The sequence below is a fragment of the Cnephaeus nilssonii genome (genome assembly GCF_951640355.1).
Source record: "Cnephaeus nilssonii genome assembly, chromosome: 9".
NCBI classification, from domain to species: domain Eukaryota; kingdom Metazoa; phylum Chordata; class Mammalia; order Chiroptera; family Vespertilionidae; genus Cnephaeus; species Cnephaeus nilssonii.
Genome location: NC_137080.1, coordinates 62,151,743 through 62,169,449, shown reverse-complemented (window position 1 = coordinate 62,169,449; position 17,707 = coordinate 62,151,743). Strand labels below are relative to the sequence as shown.

The 17,707-nt window shown below is 40.4% G+C and overlaps 1 protein-coding gene across 1 annotated transcript; it reads right to left on the bottom strand.

Moving 5' to 3' along the window:
- Positions 1-4,544: 4,544 nt before the first annotated feature.
- COX7A2 (cytochrome c oxidase subunit 7A2) lies at positions 4,545-11,873 on the bottom strand. The gene is made up of 4 exons (XM_079781199.1): positions 11,777-11,873; positions 9,634-9,723; positions 5,938-6,022; positions 4,545-4,747 (listed from the first exon to the last, which is right to left on the bottom strand). The coding sequence occupies exons 1-4, from the start codon at positions 11,792-11,794 to the stop codon at positions 4,689-4,691; spliced, it is 252 nt and encodes an 83-aa protein (XP_079637325.1). The 5' UTR covers positions 11,795-11,873; the 3' UTR covers positions 4,545-4,688.
- Between the last annotated feature and the right edge of the window lie 5,834 nt (positions 11,874-17,707).

Here is a 17,707-nt window from a genome sequence, read left to right as displayed (position 1 = left end):
GCAGCACACCAGTTGAAAATCGCTGGTTTAAGGTAAATTATACAGTTGTGATTTCATTAGATGGTTTGATAGCTGGGAATCAGGAAATCCTGCTTTGCTTGGTTCATAGCTGAGAAACTTACCTGAACTAACTTAAGCAAAAAGGGAAAATTATTGGCCATCAGAATGCAATCAAGCCTAAAAACAGGTATTGATGTGGGCATTAGAAACTATTAGAGCTAGGAACTGAAATGCTTCTAGATCCTGAGTCCTCATTGTTGACTTCATTAAAAAACAAACTGTCTGTTAGTTGCCAACAAATACCCACTCTCCCCTTCTCATTAAATAAATTTCCAATTATGTTTGGCAATATGCCCAGCTTAAACATTTATTGGCCTCCTTGAACCCAGGCATGATCATGTGACAAAGGTCTGGCCAAAGAGATATAAGCTAAAGTCTTTGTGTGGGGCTTCTGAAGCTCCTTAAAGAGCTCTTTATTTAGCATGGGCTCTTTCACCAATCCTTCCTGCAGGAAAACAAAACAGCTAGAGCTGCAGCAGCTATCTTACCAGAATGAAAGCCATACATTAAGGACAGCAGAGCCAAAAGACTGAAGTCACCTAGGACACGGGTGAAATTGTGAACCTGCCCTATCAGCCCTGACCAGCTCATAATCCCTACTCTGTGCCAAGTTCATAGGGATGCAAGTGAAAAAACATAGTTCCTGTCTCAGAGCTAACAGATGTGCTAACATTTTTTTGCACACTGGGCATGTGTCAGAAAACATCCTTTATGCTTTACATACATTAGAATGACTATGTGCTCTAGGTATTACTTCATTTAGAGACTGAGGATACAGGCTTAGCAAATTTAGCTACCCATGGTAATCCAAGGGTGGAAGCTGGTCTTCTGACTCCATCATCTGTGGGATTAACTGCAATGCTATACTGGTTCCCAGTCTTATCAAAATTATAATTAAAATTTGAATTCAAATTCAAAGTAATGAAACTCTTAATGAAGATGAGTACAGGGCACATTGGGTCCAAAGAGGAGAATGTCACAGGTCCCCACAGAATCTAGGAAGCTTTCCCAGGGTGTGAAGAATGAGTATACATGCACCAAATAGTAGCAGAGCCACTTGGTCAGTGATGAGAGCGCTGAGGTTGTATCTCAAACATAAAGTGGAAGAGACAAATGTTAAATAGGTAGGTAACAGTAAATTATGTAGAGAGCAACATAAAACTGAATAATGGAACTAGAGACGATACTGATCATTCTTTTAAGAAGCTTCACTACAGGGGATGCAAGTCTGTACATATTTGCACACACTGCTATTATCAGTATACTGAAGCTGAAATTTTGTGCTGCCACTTATTTGTAGCTTTGGGTAAACTACATGCCCTCTTTTCATCTATAAATATGGTTTAACTTCATCTAGAAGAGCTACAGAATGCAAACTTTGTGCATAGTACTTTTAAAAATGTTTTTAGAGAATGGGGAGAAAGAGAGAGAGGGAGAAACATTGATTTTGTTGTTGTTGTTGCTCCACTTATTTATGCATTCATTGGCTGATTCTTGTACTTGCCCTGACAGGATCATAACCACCACCTTGGTGTTTTGGGATGACGCTCTAGCCAACTGAGTTATCTACCCGGCCAGGGCCTGCATAGTACTAATTTTAACAAAATTTCACTTACCTCCCTCCCATAGTGTTTGTATTAGTATCTACAGTATAAACAAATAGAATTCCTTCTATTGAATAACAGAGACTATTCTCAAAGTATAATGTGTGGTAAGATAAAAAGAAGACTGGAATGATGGTGTTTTTATTTCCTGAAGACTACATTTTCAATACAGTATTTCTTAAGGACTTTGTTCTATAGACTTTTGGTCAGTCCTTGAAATCTATCAATAATAGTAACTACTGCCCCGACCGGTTTGGCTCAGTGGACAGAGCGCCGGCCTGCGGACTGAAGGGTCCCAGGTTTGATTCCAGTCAAGGGCATGTGCCTTGGTTGCAGGCATATCCCCAATAGGGGGTGTGCAGGAGGCAGCTGATTGGTGTTTCTCTCTCATCGATGTTTCTAATTCTCCATCCCTCTCCCTTCCTCTCTGTAAAAAAATCAATAAAATTAAAAAAAATAGTAACTACTAAATGCAAAGTGTAACAGACATTTGCATAGGATTCTATTCAGCAATCCCTCTCCTGCAATCTTGCCCCTTGCCCACCTCCCCATCTCCACCCCTGCTTACAAAGCAGAATTTTAGGATAAAAGACAAATATTTCATCTTAGCAAGAAGAATTTTTAAGTATCATTCATTTAAACTACTTTTAAAAAGTAAAAGTAGTTTAAATGAATGATACTTAAAAAATTCTTGGCATTAAAAAAATGTTTTGACATGAAGGTTGTAGAGGATATCAAGTTGTTTTTCCTTTTTTAATTTTTAATATTTTATTGATTTCAGAGAGAAAGGGCGAGGGAGATAGAAACATCAATGAAGACAGAGAATCATTAATTGGCTGCCTCCTGCACACCCCACACTAGGGATCCAGCCCGCAACTTGGGCATGTGCACTGACTGGGAATTGAACCGTGTCCTCCTGGTTCATAGGTTGACACTCAACCTCTATGTCACACCAGCAGGGTCGTTTTCCTTTTTCAATATATAACAGTATCTCCCATATGTCATAAAAGCATTTCAATCATGTTTATGAAATTCTTTGTAAAATGCCATCCTATATAATAAAAGCCTAATATGCTACGTGTCCAGTCGTCTGGTTGGCTTTTTAACCAATCAAAGTGTAATATGCTAACGATATACTAAGGCCGCTCAACTGCTCGCTATGACGTGCACTGAGCACCATTTTTAAAGTATCTAATGTGGCAGACACTCTGGTAGGTTAGCTTGCTGCTGGGGTCCGGCCAATTGGAACTGAGCGGGAGGGGCTGGACACGCCCTGGAGTCCTCCCATGGTCCCTCCCCAGCTGGCCAACCTCCTGCATACCTCCCTGGACACAATCGTGCAACGGTGGGGTCTCTTGGCCTGGCCTGCACCCTCTCCCAATCCGGGAACCCTCGGGGGATGTCGGAGAGCCAGTTTTGGCCTGATCCCGCAGGCCAGGCTGAGGGACCCCACTGGTGCATGAATTCGTGCACCGGGCCTCTAGTTTAAAATATTATCAATGACTAGCAGCCCGTTTGCACGAAGATTCGTGCAATAGACCTTCATTCACCTGGCTGCCTGCACTGGTTTTCTGCCAGCACCGGGGACCCAGGCCTTGGCTGTGGCCACTACCTTCTGCCTTCTTTCAGGGTCGGGGCTTGGCCCCGGGCGGCAGCCTTGGGCTCTGCTGCACCCCAGCGTCCCTGCTAAGGTTCGTAGGAGCCGACCCCCTGGTCGTTGCCTGCGATCAGTGCAGGCTCCCCGCTGGTGCCCAAGGCCGAGAAAGCCTCCGCCCGAGGCTTTCCCGGCCTTGGGCTCGGCCACACCCCAACGTCCCTACCATGGTTTCCTGGTGGGCGTGGCAAAGGTACGGTCAATTTGCATATTACTCTATTATTAGGTGGGATTGCTTTATAGCTCTGAATCACTGAATTGAACCAGATTCTAGACCATCTTAAGAACTTTCTCAGCATTTAGAAATGTCTAATGCTATTTACTCCAATCCCTTCAAAAGCAGTGTTCTCTGCTGATGACAGAAATAAGATTCATGCAGTTAGTGGCTGGTTTTATAATATGGCTACCAAGAACCTTTTCCAACCTTGAAGATTCAATACTGAAAAACCTTTCCTTAAGTACCTTTTGAGATGCATTTGTAGCCCAAGCCTCAACGTTTTAATAGGAAAAGGCTAAGTTTGGCTATTTCAAATTTGACTCAATTGTTCTAAATACATTACTTTTATCCACTTCATCCAGACAATGCAATTTATTATACAACCCTCTCAGATTTCCCCTAGATCTGATGCATCTAGACTCTAATCTTTAGATAGTGTTATAAACGTACACCTTGTAGAGATGGCAAAGTCTAACTCCTTAATCTCCTCTGAGAAGATAACTTTTAGAAATGAACTAAGTATTTAAGGAAAGTTACACTTTATGTTATGGTTAAAGAAACACAATAGAAACCCATTCTGAGTATGAAAAGAAATAAACACTAAATTATTTCACAGTTACTCTACTAAAGCCTAAATCTAAACTGTAGATTACAACCAATATTTAACTATACACTCACATAGCTAATAAAGGGGGAAAAAAATAAAAAATAAAAACTTGAACCCCATGCGCCAAAAATAGCCTGCTTCCACTAAACTCAGGTTCTAGCATATCCCAGGATATAGTAGATTGGGGGCAGGACTTCAAGCTCAATTAAAGCCGAAGGTCATTCCATTGTGTAATTCTGAGCTGCTAAAAATAAAATTTCACTAAAAAATCCACAAAGGTACTTTATACAACCTTAATGACAAAAGAGTAATTTTTTGCTCCTTACCTAAAATTTATAATACTGACCAAAAGCTGAAAATTATTGGTATATGTACATTAAAGTGTGATAAAATAAGACAAAGCATGGTAAAGACTGCTTTATTGGTGGCAGTTAGTACAAGTCAATAAATATTGATCCCAAAGAAGAACTCAGTTATTGTCAGCTTACTGGTCCATAGAGAGCTGAATGAAACTGAACCAGCTGATTGCTGGGAGGATAACTGACGTCAACCCTGCTTCTTGGGAAATGAAGCCAAAGCCAGCTGATATATGGCATAAATTGTTCCTAAAAAATAAAAGAAACACAAGAATAACTTAGAAGAAATTCTAAGATTTAAATGTATAAACCTAATATTCCAGCTAAAAATTGTAAGATAAAGGCAAGGTTGGCAATAAGACTACTTTAATGGGTACTGGCAAATTTTTTAAAAAATAGGGTGACCCAAGAAAATATATATGCATACTTTCAATAATTATACAGGCAGCGTTTATTAAAATACATTTCATTTTCAAAATTGAGCTATCAGCTATTAAAGTATGTATACATTTTTAAGTTACCCTGTATATAATATTTATTCTGGTTTCAATATTACTTAACTTCTACACAAAGTGTTAGATACAGCGCAATACTGTATTTGTCATCTTAAAAACAAAAAATTTTAAGTAAAATTAAGAACATACATAAAGATAATTTCCATACTTATCTAAGATTGCCTGAGAAAGCTAAGAATGATTAAAAAACCAACAAGAGGTAAAAATACACAAGCTTTCCCTAAAGTGTATTATCAATGTAAAACTAAGGAACATGATATATAATTTTAAAATAACCAAATTTAATGTAAGAATAGCTAATAACTAGAAATTCATAACTCTGCTCCTACTATACCAATTTGTGTATTACACTGCCAATACTGAATAATGGACCTGCCCAATCCACAGAAAAAAATGTCAAAGCACTTCACATATAGTAGTAAGTATTGGTCTGTACTGGTTTTGTCGTAAGTAAGTGTGTACAAAATTGAGATGTAAAATGTTTTTATTATGTATCACAAAATGTTTAAAAGCCCATTACAGGAGATGGGGTAGAGTAGATGCCTTCGATTCCTCCAAAGGCCTGCAGGGCCACCAATGGCACATGGAAAGCCAATCATCAAACTTTACTGATATATTTGTTAAAGACATTAAAATGTTCTTATACAATATGTACCAATCACCCTCTTGAATCCTTATAGCAAAGCAATAAGATCTCAGATTCTGGAGAAAGACTGCCTGTGTTAAAATACTGGCATAGCATGCTATGTACAGACAATGTATTATAAAATTATATACTTGAAATATATATTATTATTAATAAATGTCACCCCAATGAATTTAATAAGAAATAATATTTTAAAAATACTGGCATAGTAAAAGCAATGAAATTGTTAGTTATCTTACTATTACTTTTCTATAAACCAAGCATTCCAAATGTCTTACCACCAACTGTAAGAATCATGGTAGCTCTATACAGGAGGGCATCAGCTACCCCACCTTTTAGATGCACTGGAATTCCATTGTCCTCCTAAATTAAAAAAATAATATTAATAAAAAGACTAATCCATTCATATAAAATTAGATGGCTGCATAAACTCCTGGAATTTAAATACTTTAAATTTCAAAATTAAAAAGAACTACAATTTTCCTGATTTTTTTCTCTACTACTACTATTACTACTACTCCTACCACTACTTTTAAATTAAGAACTTCTAAAGTCAACACTCTTTCTTTTAAAGTTAATTTGAGATCCAATAATTATGTTCTTTTCATGGAATATATAAAATATAAGTGTCAATGATATGAAAATGTACTCTTTGAGTTTATCAACTTAATTACTATTTGTAGAATAGTAAATTAGAAATCAACTCCAGTAAAAACACCCAAAAACATGGAGGCTAAATAGCACATTATTAAACAACTAGAGGCCTGGTGCACGAATTCGTGCACAGGTAGGGTCCCTTGGCTTGGCTGGCGATCGAGGCCAATGGGGGCAGGGCTGGCTGGAGGGAGGAGGCATGGGAGGTTGCAGGGGGGGGGGGGTGCGATTGGGGCCCTGATCAGGCCAGTTGGCAGCTACATGGTTGGGTCGAACCCCGCCTGGTCAAATTCCTGCCGGAGGGGACAATTTGCATATTAGCCTTTTATTATTAAATAATGAATGGGTTACCAACAAGATCAAGAATGAAATCAAAAACTTCCTGGAAACAAATGAAAATGAACACACAACAACCCAAAATCTCTGGGACATAGCAAAAGCAGTCCTGAGAGGGAAGGTCATAGCACTACAGGCCTACCTCAAAAAAAAAAAAAAGAAAAGAAAGAAAGAAAAATATAACAATAAACTATTTAACCCTACAACTTAAAGAACCAGAAAGAGAACAACAAGAAAAGTCCAGAGTAAGTAGAAGGAAAGAAATAATAGACATTAAGAGCAGAAATAAATGACAGAGACTAAAAAAAAATACAGAAAAATCAATAAACCACTAGCTTGTTCTTTGAAAGGATAAACAAGATTGATGAACCATTAGCCAGATTCATCAAGAAACAAAGAGAGAGGACCCAAATAAATAAAATCAGAAATTAAAGCAGAGAAGTAACCAATGACACCACAGAAATACAAAGGATTGTAAGAAAATACTATGAAAAACTATATGCCAACAAGCAGGACAATGTGGATGAAATGGACAAATTACTAGAAAAATACAATTTCCCAAAACTGAATGAGGGAGAATCAGAAAATCTGAATAGGCCAATAACAACTGATGAAATAAAAGCAGTAATCAAAAAACTCCCAGCAAACAAAAGCCTGGGTCTGGACGGCTTCACAGGGGAGTTTTACCAAACATTCAAAGAACTATCACCTATATTCCTCAAACTATTACAAAAAACCCAAGAGAAAGGAACACTTTCAAGCTCTTTTTATGAAGCCAGCATTATCCTAATCCCAAAACCAGATAAAGACACTACAAAGAAAGAGAATCACAGGCCAATTATATCCCTGATGAACATAAATATTAAAATCCTCAACAAAATATTAGCAAATTAGATCTAGTAATATATTAAAAAGATCATACATCATGACCAAGTGGAATTTATTCCAGGGATGCAAGGCTGGTACAATATTCGCAAATCAATAAATGTGATATATCACATAAACAAACTGAAAGACAAAAATCACATGATCATATCAATAGATGCAGAAAAAGCATTCAACAAAATCCCCACCTGTTTTTGATAAAAATTCTCTGCAAAGTGAGAATAGAGGGAACACATCTCAACATGATAAAGGCCAAATATGACAGCTACAGCGAACATCATACTCAATGGGCAAAAACTAAAAGCATTTCCCTTAAGAACAGGAACAATACAGGGATGTCTGCTTTCACCACTCTTATTCAACACTAGAGGGCCGGTGCACAAATTCATGCACAGGTGGGGTCCAGCAGGCCCGCCCTGATCGGCACCGATTGGGCTGGGCCGGCCAGGGGGAGGGGACGCGGGGGGTTGGCCGGCCAGCCCCGCCCCCAATTGGGGTGGGAGGCCGATCAGGGGCGGGGCCATCATGGGGGAGGGGCCACAGGCCATTGGCCAGCCAGCCCGTCCCCTGGTTGAACTCCCGGTAGAGGGGACAATTTGCATATTACCCTTTTATTATATAGGAGGATAGTACTGGAAGTCCTAGCCACAGTGATCAGACAAGAAATAAAAGGCATCCAAACTGGAAAGGAGGAAGTAAAATTCTTATTATTCGCAGGTGACATGATATTATACACAGAAAACCCTAAAGACTCCACCAAAATACTACTAGATTTAATAAATGAATTTGGCAACAAAGCAGGATACAAAATCAACAACCAAAAATTGATGGCTTTTTTGTACACCAATAATGAATTCTCAGAAAGAGAAAATAAGCAAATAATCCCATTTACCATTGCAATAAAAAAATTAAGATACTTAGGAAAAAGGTTAACCAAGGAGGCAAAGACCTGTACTCAGAAAACTACAGGATGTTGAAAAAGAGACAGAAGATATAAAAAGTGGAAGAATATACCGTGTTCAGGGACTAGTAGAATCAACATCATTTAAAGGTCCATACTACCCAAAGCAACCTAAAGATTCAATGCAATCTCTATTAAAATACCAATAGCATATTTCACAGATCTAGAACAAATACTCCAAAAATGTATATGGAATCAAAAAAGTTCCTGAATAGCTGCAGCAATCTTGAGAAAGAAAAACAAAGTTGGAGGAATCATAATACCAGATTTCAAATTATACCACAAAGCCACCGTAATCAAAACAGCCTGGTACTGTCATAAGAACAGGCATATATTTCAATGGAACACAACAGAGACCCCAGAAATCGACCCAAGCCATTATGCTCAATTAAAATTTGACAAAGGAGGCAAGAGCATACAATGGAGTCAAGACAGTCTCTTCAATAAATAGTGTTGAGAAAATTGGACAGATACATGCAAAAAAATGAAACTAGACAATAACTTACACCATACACAAGAATAACTTATAATGGATAAAAGACTTAAATGTAAGTCAGGAAACCATAAAAATCCTAGAAGAAACCATAGGCAGCAAAATCTCAGGTACAACCTAGACATACAGAATTTTTGTCAATCATATCTCAACCAAACTGGTGGAAAAAAAGAAATATCTCCTATATTTTCTTCTAATTTTTTTGAGAGGCATTTATATCTGCAATTTATCTTTTAATATACAGTATAGAAGGGATGTAACTTTTCTTCCTTTAAAATAGCCAATTTTTCCAATACTCATTATATCACTTTTTCCACTGATATAACATGTATTAAATTCATACATACATATATATCTTTATCTATATTCTGGGCCCTTCCTAACGTCTATTTGCCTATTCCTGTGCAACTACACGATGTAACTCCTCCAAAGAAAGTGTCTCTGTCCCCCTAATTTATTCTGCTTTCTCAAGGGCCTCCTAGATATAGCAAATGCTGTTAGCTATCAATAGACAGTTTCTTATTATTCTTTTGCTAAATACAACAGATTCACTAATAATTAGACATCTCCAGATTTACTTCCTATCTTTACCTTTTGGTAATCATACTATTATAAATAAAAATCTCTTATAAAATACTTCAGTACCTGAAATAGCTTTTGTTTCTCTCGAACTTTATTTTCAAACTGCCTGCGTGACGCAGTACTTATGGTCCTCTGGGAAATCTGACGAAGAGCCTGAAATTAAAAATTCATACATATTAAACAGATTTAGGGCTTACAGAAACCTTCAAAACCATCCATGCACAATCTTCACAATTATAGAAGAGGGAAAGTGAGGGTTAAAATCTATCCAATTTGTCAGTAACAAAGTTATAAACCAACATCCAGGTTTTCCAATGTGTTGGCTATCCTCTGCTCTTTATACTACACTAGAGTCCTGGTGCACGAAATTCATGCATGGGGGAGGGAGGGGTCCCCTCAGCCCAGCCTGCACCCTCTCCAATCTGGGACCCCTCGGGGGATGTCCAACTGCTGGTTTAGGCTCGATTATTGGCAGTTGGACATCCCTCTCATAATCCGGGACCAATGGCTCCTAACTGCTCACCTGTCTGCCCACCTGATTGCCCCTAACTCCCCCCCCCCCCCCAGCCAGCCTGGTCACCCCTAACTGCCCCCCCCGCCAGTGTAGTCGCCCCCAACTCTCTCCCCCTTACCCGCCTGATCACCCCTTACAGCTCCCCCCTGACGGCCTGCCCCTTACTGCCCCCCCTGCTGGTACGGTCGCCCCCCAACTGTCCCCCCCCCACCGGCCTGCTTGCCCCTTACTGCCCCCCTCTGCCGGCCTGGTCGCCCCTCACTGCCCCCCCTTGCCGGCCTGGTTGCCCCTCACTAAACCCCCTGCCAGCCTGGTCTCCCCAGGCAGCCTGCTGCTCAGTCATTTAGTCGCTCCTCACTAACCCCCTGTCAGCCTGGTCACCCCACACAGCCTATTCAGTTGTCCGTTTGGTTGTTTCGGATGCGACGGTCGCTTAGCCTTTTATATATATTGATTCTGCAGTCTCCAAAGACCACATTCAAGAAGCAATTCATGCCTGGCTGGTTTGGCTCAGTGGATGGAGCGTGGGCCTGTGGACTCAGGGGTCCCGGGTTCCATTCCAGTCAAGGGCATGTACCTTGGTTGTGAGCACATCCCCGGTGGGGGGTGTGCAGGAGGCAGCTGATGGATGTTTCTAACTCTCTATCCCTCTCCCTTCCTCTCTGTAAAAAAATCAATAAAATATTTTTGTTTTAAAAAGAAGCAATTCATGCGAATTTTGAGCACAAATAAACCTGACCTTGACCTGAGTTGAACCAGTATTATGTAATCCTTGAAGAAAACATACTGATATAATATTACAGAAATAAAAAATGATTACAAAATACACTGATAAAGCTCAAATGTTTTCATTTAATACTCTACCATATTAAAAAATCTATTACGCGATCTCAAAATAAACTAGCATGGTTCCTAAGATACTTCTCATTACATTTTTCCTAAAAAATCTTTAATAAGATATAAATCTTTTAAAAAAGGAGACTTGCATTACATATCCAATTGAATTAAATAATGAAAGAAACTCCACTTTCTAAAACATATTACAAAACTAAGTAAAACCTTTTTTATTGTTACAAAATAAAGTGATCACTGTTTCATTTTCCTTTTCGCAAATGTGGAGAAATATTTCCCATGCTCAAAGTCGGTGGAGGGCTGAAGGACACTGCAGAACCGTCTGAAGGAAGCAACACTGCGCTGCCACCACGACTGCTCAAGTCCCATCCAAAACTGGACGCTCTGCTTTTCTAGCTGAAATCTGATGCTCACGAAGCTACTGAAACCTACACCCTTTCAGTAATAGAGGAACATCTTTCCGTCTGAGGCTTCCGGTATCAGAACCTTCCCCCCTGGACCTCGGATTTACTCACATCAGAGCTACTAAACTCATCCATGTCCCCCAGAGTTAGGGGCGACGAGGGGAAAACAAAAACAAAACAAAACAAAAAAAACCAAGGCGTATCTAACTAACAATCCTGTGCTCACTTTCCCGGCTTCTCCACTCCCTATATGTACCCAGCAGAGACTGGGGCGAAGGGAAAGCAACGTCCGGAGAAAAGGACGCGGAGCAAGGTGACCCAGGAAGCCGCCCGCCTCTCCCTCTCAGACCAGGCTTGTGAGTCGGTCGTGGTCCCTTAGCTTCCTCCCCCAACGCTCCCACCCGACATCGCAACTGCAGGACGAGGAGCTCCTCACCAGCAGATTCCGCAGCATGTTGGCTCAGTTAGTGCCCACCAACCGCGACTACTAAACGCCGGGAATGCGTAACGTCACACCGGAACCGGAACTACCTTCTGGGCCTGCGCAAAAGTCAGGGGTCCTAAACATTTCCGGTTGGGCGGGGGAGGGCTGGCGCTCCTAACCATAGAGAGCGGAAGGACAGCGAGAGCGGCGACAGGGTGACCGCTCTAGCCAGCTGGCCGTTCGGGCCCCCTCGTCTCGTTCCCGGCCTGCCGGAGGCCTTTTCCCCCGGCTGGCTGGGGAAAGCAAACGACCTTTGAGACCAGAGACGCGGGGAGTGGGGTGTTACTCTCTCTTGTAACTCGCTTAGATAAGATTATTGTGAGACCACGCTATCCTAGAAAGTTAGTGTGTGTAGTTTGAACGTGAAGGCGTAAAACTTTGAGCAACCTTTGAGCCCGTTTAGAGGCTGAATGAGCACTGGGTTGGCACAACTATAAGATGTGAAGATGGGTGAATTTGGGAACAAAAAGGGTAACTCCTCTTACACGGATAGTTTTCTCCATCGAAGAAACTGCTGTGAGGGCGTTATTGTTCCTTGTGCTGAGAACATGCTGTGAAGACCTGCGTCGGGATACCAATTTTTATCTTCTTGTACCTCTGGATGCTGCAGAACCCCCATGCAAAAAAGCTCTTCCACAGGGTCCCAAAATTGTGGAAGCTGTTCTCTCATTTCTCTGTGCCTAGGGAAACGCTGAAAAGAGGGGGAGTTTTTAAATCGGGGACAAGGACTGGGATGGCAAATCTGAACTCAAGTCTTGCCGTCTTAGGTCCAGCAGGGCACTTTCCGTAACTGGAGTTGTTAGCCAAAGAAATCATTGAACAGGTACGTTGTCAGAGTGTCCTGCATCCATCTTGCTTATATGCTACATTGCAAGCGTCTTTATTCTTTGTGCCCACTCCCAAGTATGTGTACTAGTAAATGTAAAACTACCCTATACTACAATAAAGATCTCTTCACCTTTTTACAAACTCAGTTCTAATTAACCCATTGTCAATACAAATAGGAAGCTGATGACATATGTGTTCAGCATAGGTGAAATGTGTAGACAGACAATACTACTAAAATTATTCTAATCTTTGGTGTTAGACCCACCAAGTTACCTGTCCCAGTTCAAGTTCTCTCCACTAAGATTTATAAATAATCCAAGTCCTCTCTTCCCTGGATTAGGACTGAAAGGACCGGGTTTCTTCCCCGCTCCGCATTACATAGTGTAAACAAATCTTGGAGGACAGTTACAGGTGCCAATAGCTGGAGCATACAGATGTTTAAAAGTGGATTGTTTATAATTTGAATTTGTTAAACTTGTATGTGCTTTCTTATGTTTTCTTCACTTAGCGAACTAGACTGTAAACTTCTAAGAGATTATGTAAATTTCTTACCAATCCCCTATGACTGCTTAAAGAGGGTAAACTGCTAACCAACAGAAAACTGATATATATTGGGTGACAGATCTAGGACACTTACGGCTCTGTCCAAAAAGAACTAAAGATTCACATAAAATAGATCCTAAAATAGATGCTGATCCTTATTTGCATGTCAGTACAGTATAATTTCCCCCCCTTTACTGGATCATTCACTCACATTCCCAAATTAAACAAATAAACCTCCTTTGACTTCAGTTACCATCCCATTTCTCTTAAAAATAAAACATAGATTTCTTTATACTTGTCTTTCCTTCCGCTTCTAATTTTTTATTTATTTATTTCATTTGGGGCAGGCTTTCACTGCTCTTGTTAGGATCACCAATGGCTTCTATGTTGCCAAATAAACTGTCAACCTCAATTTTCATCTACCATCTATGAATAACACTTAACATACTTGGTCACTCCCTCAATGTATATTTTCAATTTTTTTATTTGGAAATAAGCCATAATTACAATACACTATATCATGTATGTATACTACAATTTGAAACATTGTCTTAATGAGCCTTCCATATACAATGTCTGTCCTTTTATTTCAGCAGTTGCTACTTCTAGTTTCCTCATCCTCAAAATCTCTAAATTTGAAAATACCAGCTTTTTAAAAAACATTAATCCCTTTTGGGATTCCATCTGGTGCCACAAAACACCATTTGTGTGCTGACAACTCACCACCCTGACCTTTCCCTTTAACTCCAGACATCTCCACTTAGATGTCTAACGGGCATCGCAAAATTACAACCAAAACGGAATTCTTCTTTCCACTCATTTCCAAGTGCTCTCCTCAGAAGTTTCCTTCAAGTCCCAAGGTATGGGCTGCACCTTCAAAATATAATCTGAGTCTGACCACTTCTCATTTTACCACTCCAAGCCAACCCATCATCATCTCTTGCCTGCATTATTTTAAACTGGTTTCCCTCCTTTCAGCTCTTCCACTCAGTTTATATTCCAAACAGCAGTAATCCTTTTAAGAACTTGTTAGATAATGACTCTGCTTGAAAATATTTTATTTTGGTCATTGATGTATCCCCAGCACCTACACTAAGTAACTGGCACATAGTAAATACTGGTTAAATAAATAGTATGCTGTACAAAAGAATATACTGAATGTGAAAATTCAAAAAAAAAATCTTTCTTAATACTTATTGTACTCCTTTCAAACATTTTTAAGTCCCAGGGTTCCTCACTCATTGTCTCCTTGTTCTTGCTCTGTAAATTGTGATTACCCTGACCAAAAATATGGCTGAATGTGCCTGCGAACCTATTAAACTTTACTAGATCTTCCCAGGCACACCTGAAATTTGTTACCAGGTTTGTAAATTCATCCTCTGAAGCAGAATAGTTATTTTCAAAATAGGTTCCTTTCCAAAACATAGGTTCTTTCGTAATATTGGAAAAATTATCAGACATCGCTCTTCTTTTGAAAAATATTTCCTCCAGAGGGTTCTTGAACGTTAAAACAGAACTGGCAGTACATGTAGATATGTGGTAGGTAATGATTAATTTAGGTGTTGTCAGCAAGATAAATTTGTGGGCACCAGATGTAAAATTACTAAGTGAAAATATTTCACAATTAACTGATGGAAATTACCAAATCACAAAGGGACTCAACCTTTCTTTTCCTTAAAAAAAAAAAAAGAAGTCAAACCCTTACTTTGATCCTGCCTTATAGCATCTACAAACAAAAAGAAGACAAATGCCTGAATAGTTTTATGGGAATGTGATGTGTATTTTTTTTTTCTGAACCATGCTTAATCCACATTCAGTTTTATAAAAACAATATAGAACCAACATCATGTAAACTTTAATGTATCAAAACTAGTTAGCCCTGGCCAGATGGCTCAGTTGGTTGGAGTGTCATGTCCCACATACCAGGTTTGATTCCCCATCAGGCCACATACCTAGGTTTCGGGTTCAATCCCTGGTCGGAGTACGGGAAACAGCCGATCGATCTCACATTGATGTTTCCCTCTCTTTTCCTCCCTCTCTAAAATCAATAAAAGTGTGTCCTCTGCTGAGGATTAAAAACGAAAAACCTACTAGTTAGATAAAAGGTAGCATTTCTCTATAACTCCCTATTTTAATTATGATATAGTTAAGAATCAGGAAACATTTGGTTGTCAATTAACTGCTATACTATTTTACCATTAAACAATTTATCTAATTGCAAGCCTCAGTCTTTTCATCATTAAAGGGGTTGATGAAAACTCCTAATCTTTATCTCTGGCTCTAAAATCCTTATATATGAAAAATACTTTAGAACATCCTATATAATAAAACCCTAATATGCAAATCGACCGAATGACTGGTGGAACGACCAGTAGCTATGATGTGCACTGACCACCAGGGGGCAGATGGTCAATGCAGGAGCTGCTCACTGGTGGTCAGTGCGCTCCCACTGGGGGAGCGCCACTCAGCCAGAAGCCGGACTCACAACTGGAGAGCTCAGTGGCGGTGGTGGGAGCCTCTCTTGCCTCCACGGCAGTGATAAGGAGCAGCGAGCTGAGTGGTAAAGAGCAGCGAGCAGGTGGGCGGTAAGGAGCAAGGGGTACTGGACTGCCGGCTTAGGCTCAATCCCCAGGGTGATCGGGCCTGAGCCAGCAGGTGGACATCCCCCGAGGGGTCCCAGACTGCAAGAGGGCACAGGCCAGGCTGAGGGACCCCCCTTCCACCAGTGCTCGAATTTTGTGCATTGAGCCTCTAGTACAGTGGTTCTCAACCTTTCTAATGTTGCGACCCTTTAATACAGTTCATGTTGTGGTGACCCCCAACCATAAAATTATTCTTGTTGCTACTTCATAACTGTAATTTTGCTACTGTTATGAATCGTAATGTAAATATCTGTGTTTCCCGATGGTCTTAGGCGACCCTGCTAGCGGTTCTCAGCCTGTGGGTCGTGACTGTCAAGATCAGAATTGCTTCAAGATCATTCTGGTAGCTGTGAAAGGCTGGATTGGACATGAGTTACTAGGAACAGAGTCCATGAGAAGGCAATTATAGTAATCCAAGGAAGAAAGAAAACCTGAAATGAGTAAGCAACAAAGATATAACGAGATGGATTAAAGAGCCAGCTATAAGGAAGTGCCTTTAAAAATCAACATAATATAGCCTGAACTGGTTTGGCTCAGTGGATAGCGTGTCAGCCTGTGGATTCAAGGGTCCCAGGTTCAATTCCAGTCAAGGGCATGTACCTTGGTTCTGGGCACATCCCCAGTAGGGGGTGTGCAGGAGGCAGCTGATTGATGTTTCTCTCTCATCGATGTTTCTAACTCTCTATCCCTCTCCCTCTCTGTAAAAAAATCAATAAAAATACATATTTTTTAAAAATCAACAGAATGTAGTTATTTATTGGGTTGGGAAGTTGGAGAGGAAAGCAAGGTTTCTGGCTTAACTCATAAGGTGGTTGGTCATACCATTCACTATATTGAGGAGTATTAAGAGAAACCCCAGGCTAGTATGAGATTCCTGTTTGGGCCTTATTACACTTGAGAAATTCAAGGAGAATCCAAGACAAGACCTAGAGTTCACAAGAGATATCAAGGCACAAGAATAGATAATGAAGTCAGTGTGAAGATGGTAGAAGTGATAAAAATTTAAGACTGCTCAAGGAGTGTTTGTAAAGTGAGAAGAGGGCCCAGAACACAATTTCAAAGAATCCCCAACATTTTATATGGTGAGCATAACTGAGGAATATATAGACTAGGTAACAAATAAGTAGGAAGAAAATCAGGAGAGTTATTCACAGAAGCCACATGCTAAGGATGAAGAGGGAAGGAAAATGCAAAACTATCAAATGAGGCACAAAGTTCAAGATAAGGGTGAATTCATTTGATTCGACAAGAAGAATTGGAAATTGTTCACTGAGTGCCATTTTCCTATACTTTGTGCTAAGTGCTTGCCATCTATCATTTCCCTTATTCTTCAAAACAAAATCTGTCAAGTAGGTATTAAAATCCCCATTTTACTGAAAAGTAAATGGTTTAGGAGATTAAATGATCGGAAGATACAGTTTATACATATACTAGAAGCCCAATGCACGAAGATTCGTGCTAGAATGGGCTTTCCTTTCCCTGGCTGCCGGCACCGCCTTTCCACTCCAGCCAAGCCCCTTTCCGCTCAGGCCCCGGAGCCGCCTCTTTCCGCTCCGGGAGCCGCCTCTTTCATCTCTGGCCCTGCCTTCCCATGCTGCCCAGAGGCCCTGAGAGACGAGGTTGGGGCGGGACACTTGCATTGTTGCCATGGCGACAATGCAAGCATCCTGCCCCCGTCACTCGGTGCCTGTGTATGCAAATTAACCACCAGCTTTATTGGGTTAATTTGCATATCACTCCTGATTGGCTGGTGGCGTAGCGGAGGTATGGTCAATTTACATGTTTGTCTATTATTAGGTAGGATATGAGCCAGATCAACCTGCTTCTGAAACCCATACTCTTCCTACATAATCCTTTAGACACAGTTGAC

What these genes read in the sequence shown, in the direction of transcription:
- COX7A2 (XM_079781199.1), bottom strand. An exon ending in AGAAACAAAAGCTATTTCAG is followed by an intron (nt 6,023 to 9,633) that starts GTACTGAAGTAT and finishes TTTTTAATTTAG; the next exon opens with GAGGACAATGGAATTCCAGT. An exon ending in CATGATTCTTACAGTTGGTG is followed by an intron (nt 4,748 to 5,937) that starts GTAAGACATTTG and finishes TTTATTTTTTAG; the next exon opens with GAACAATTTATGCCATATAT.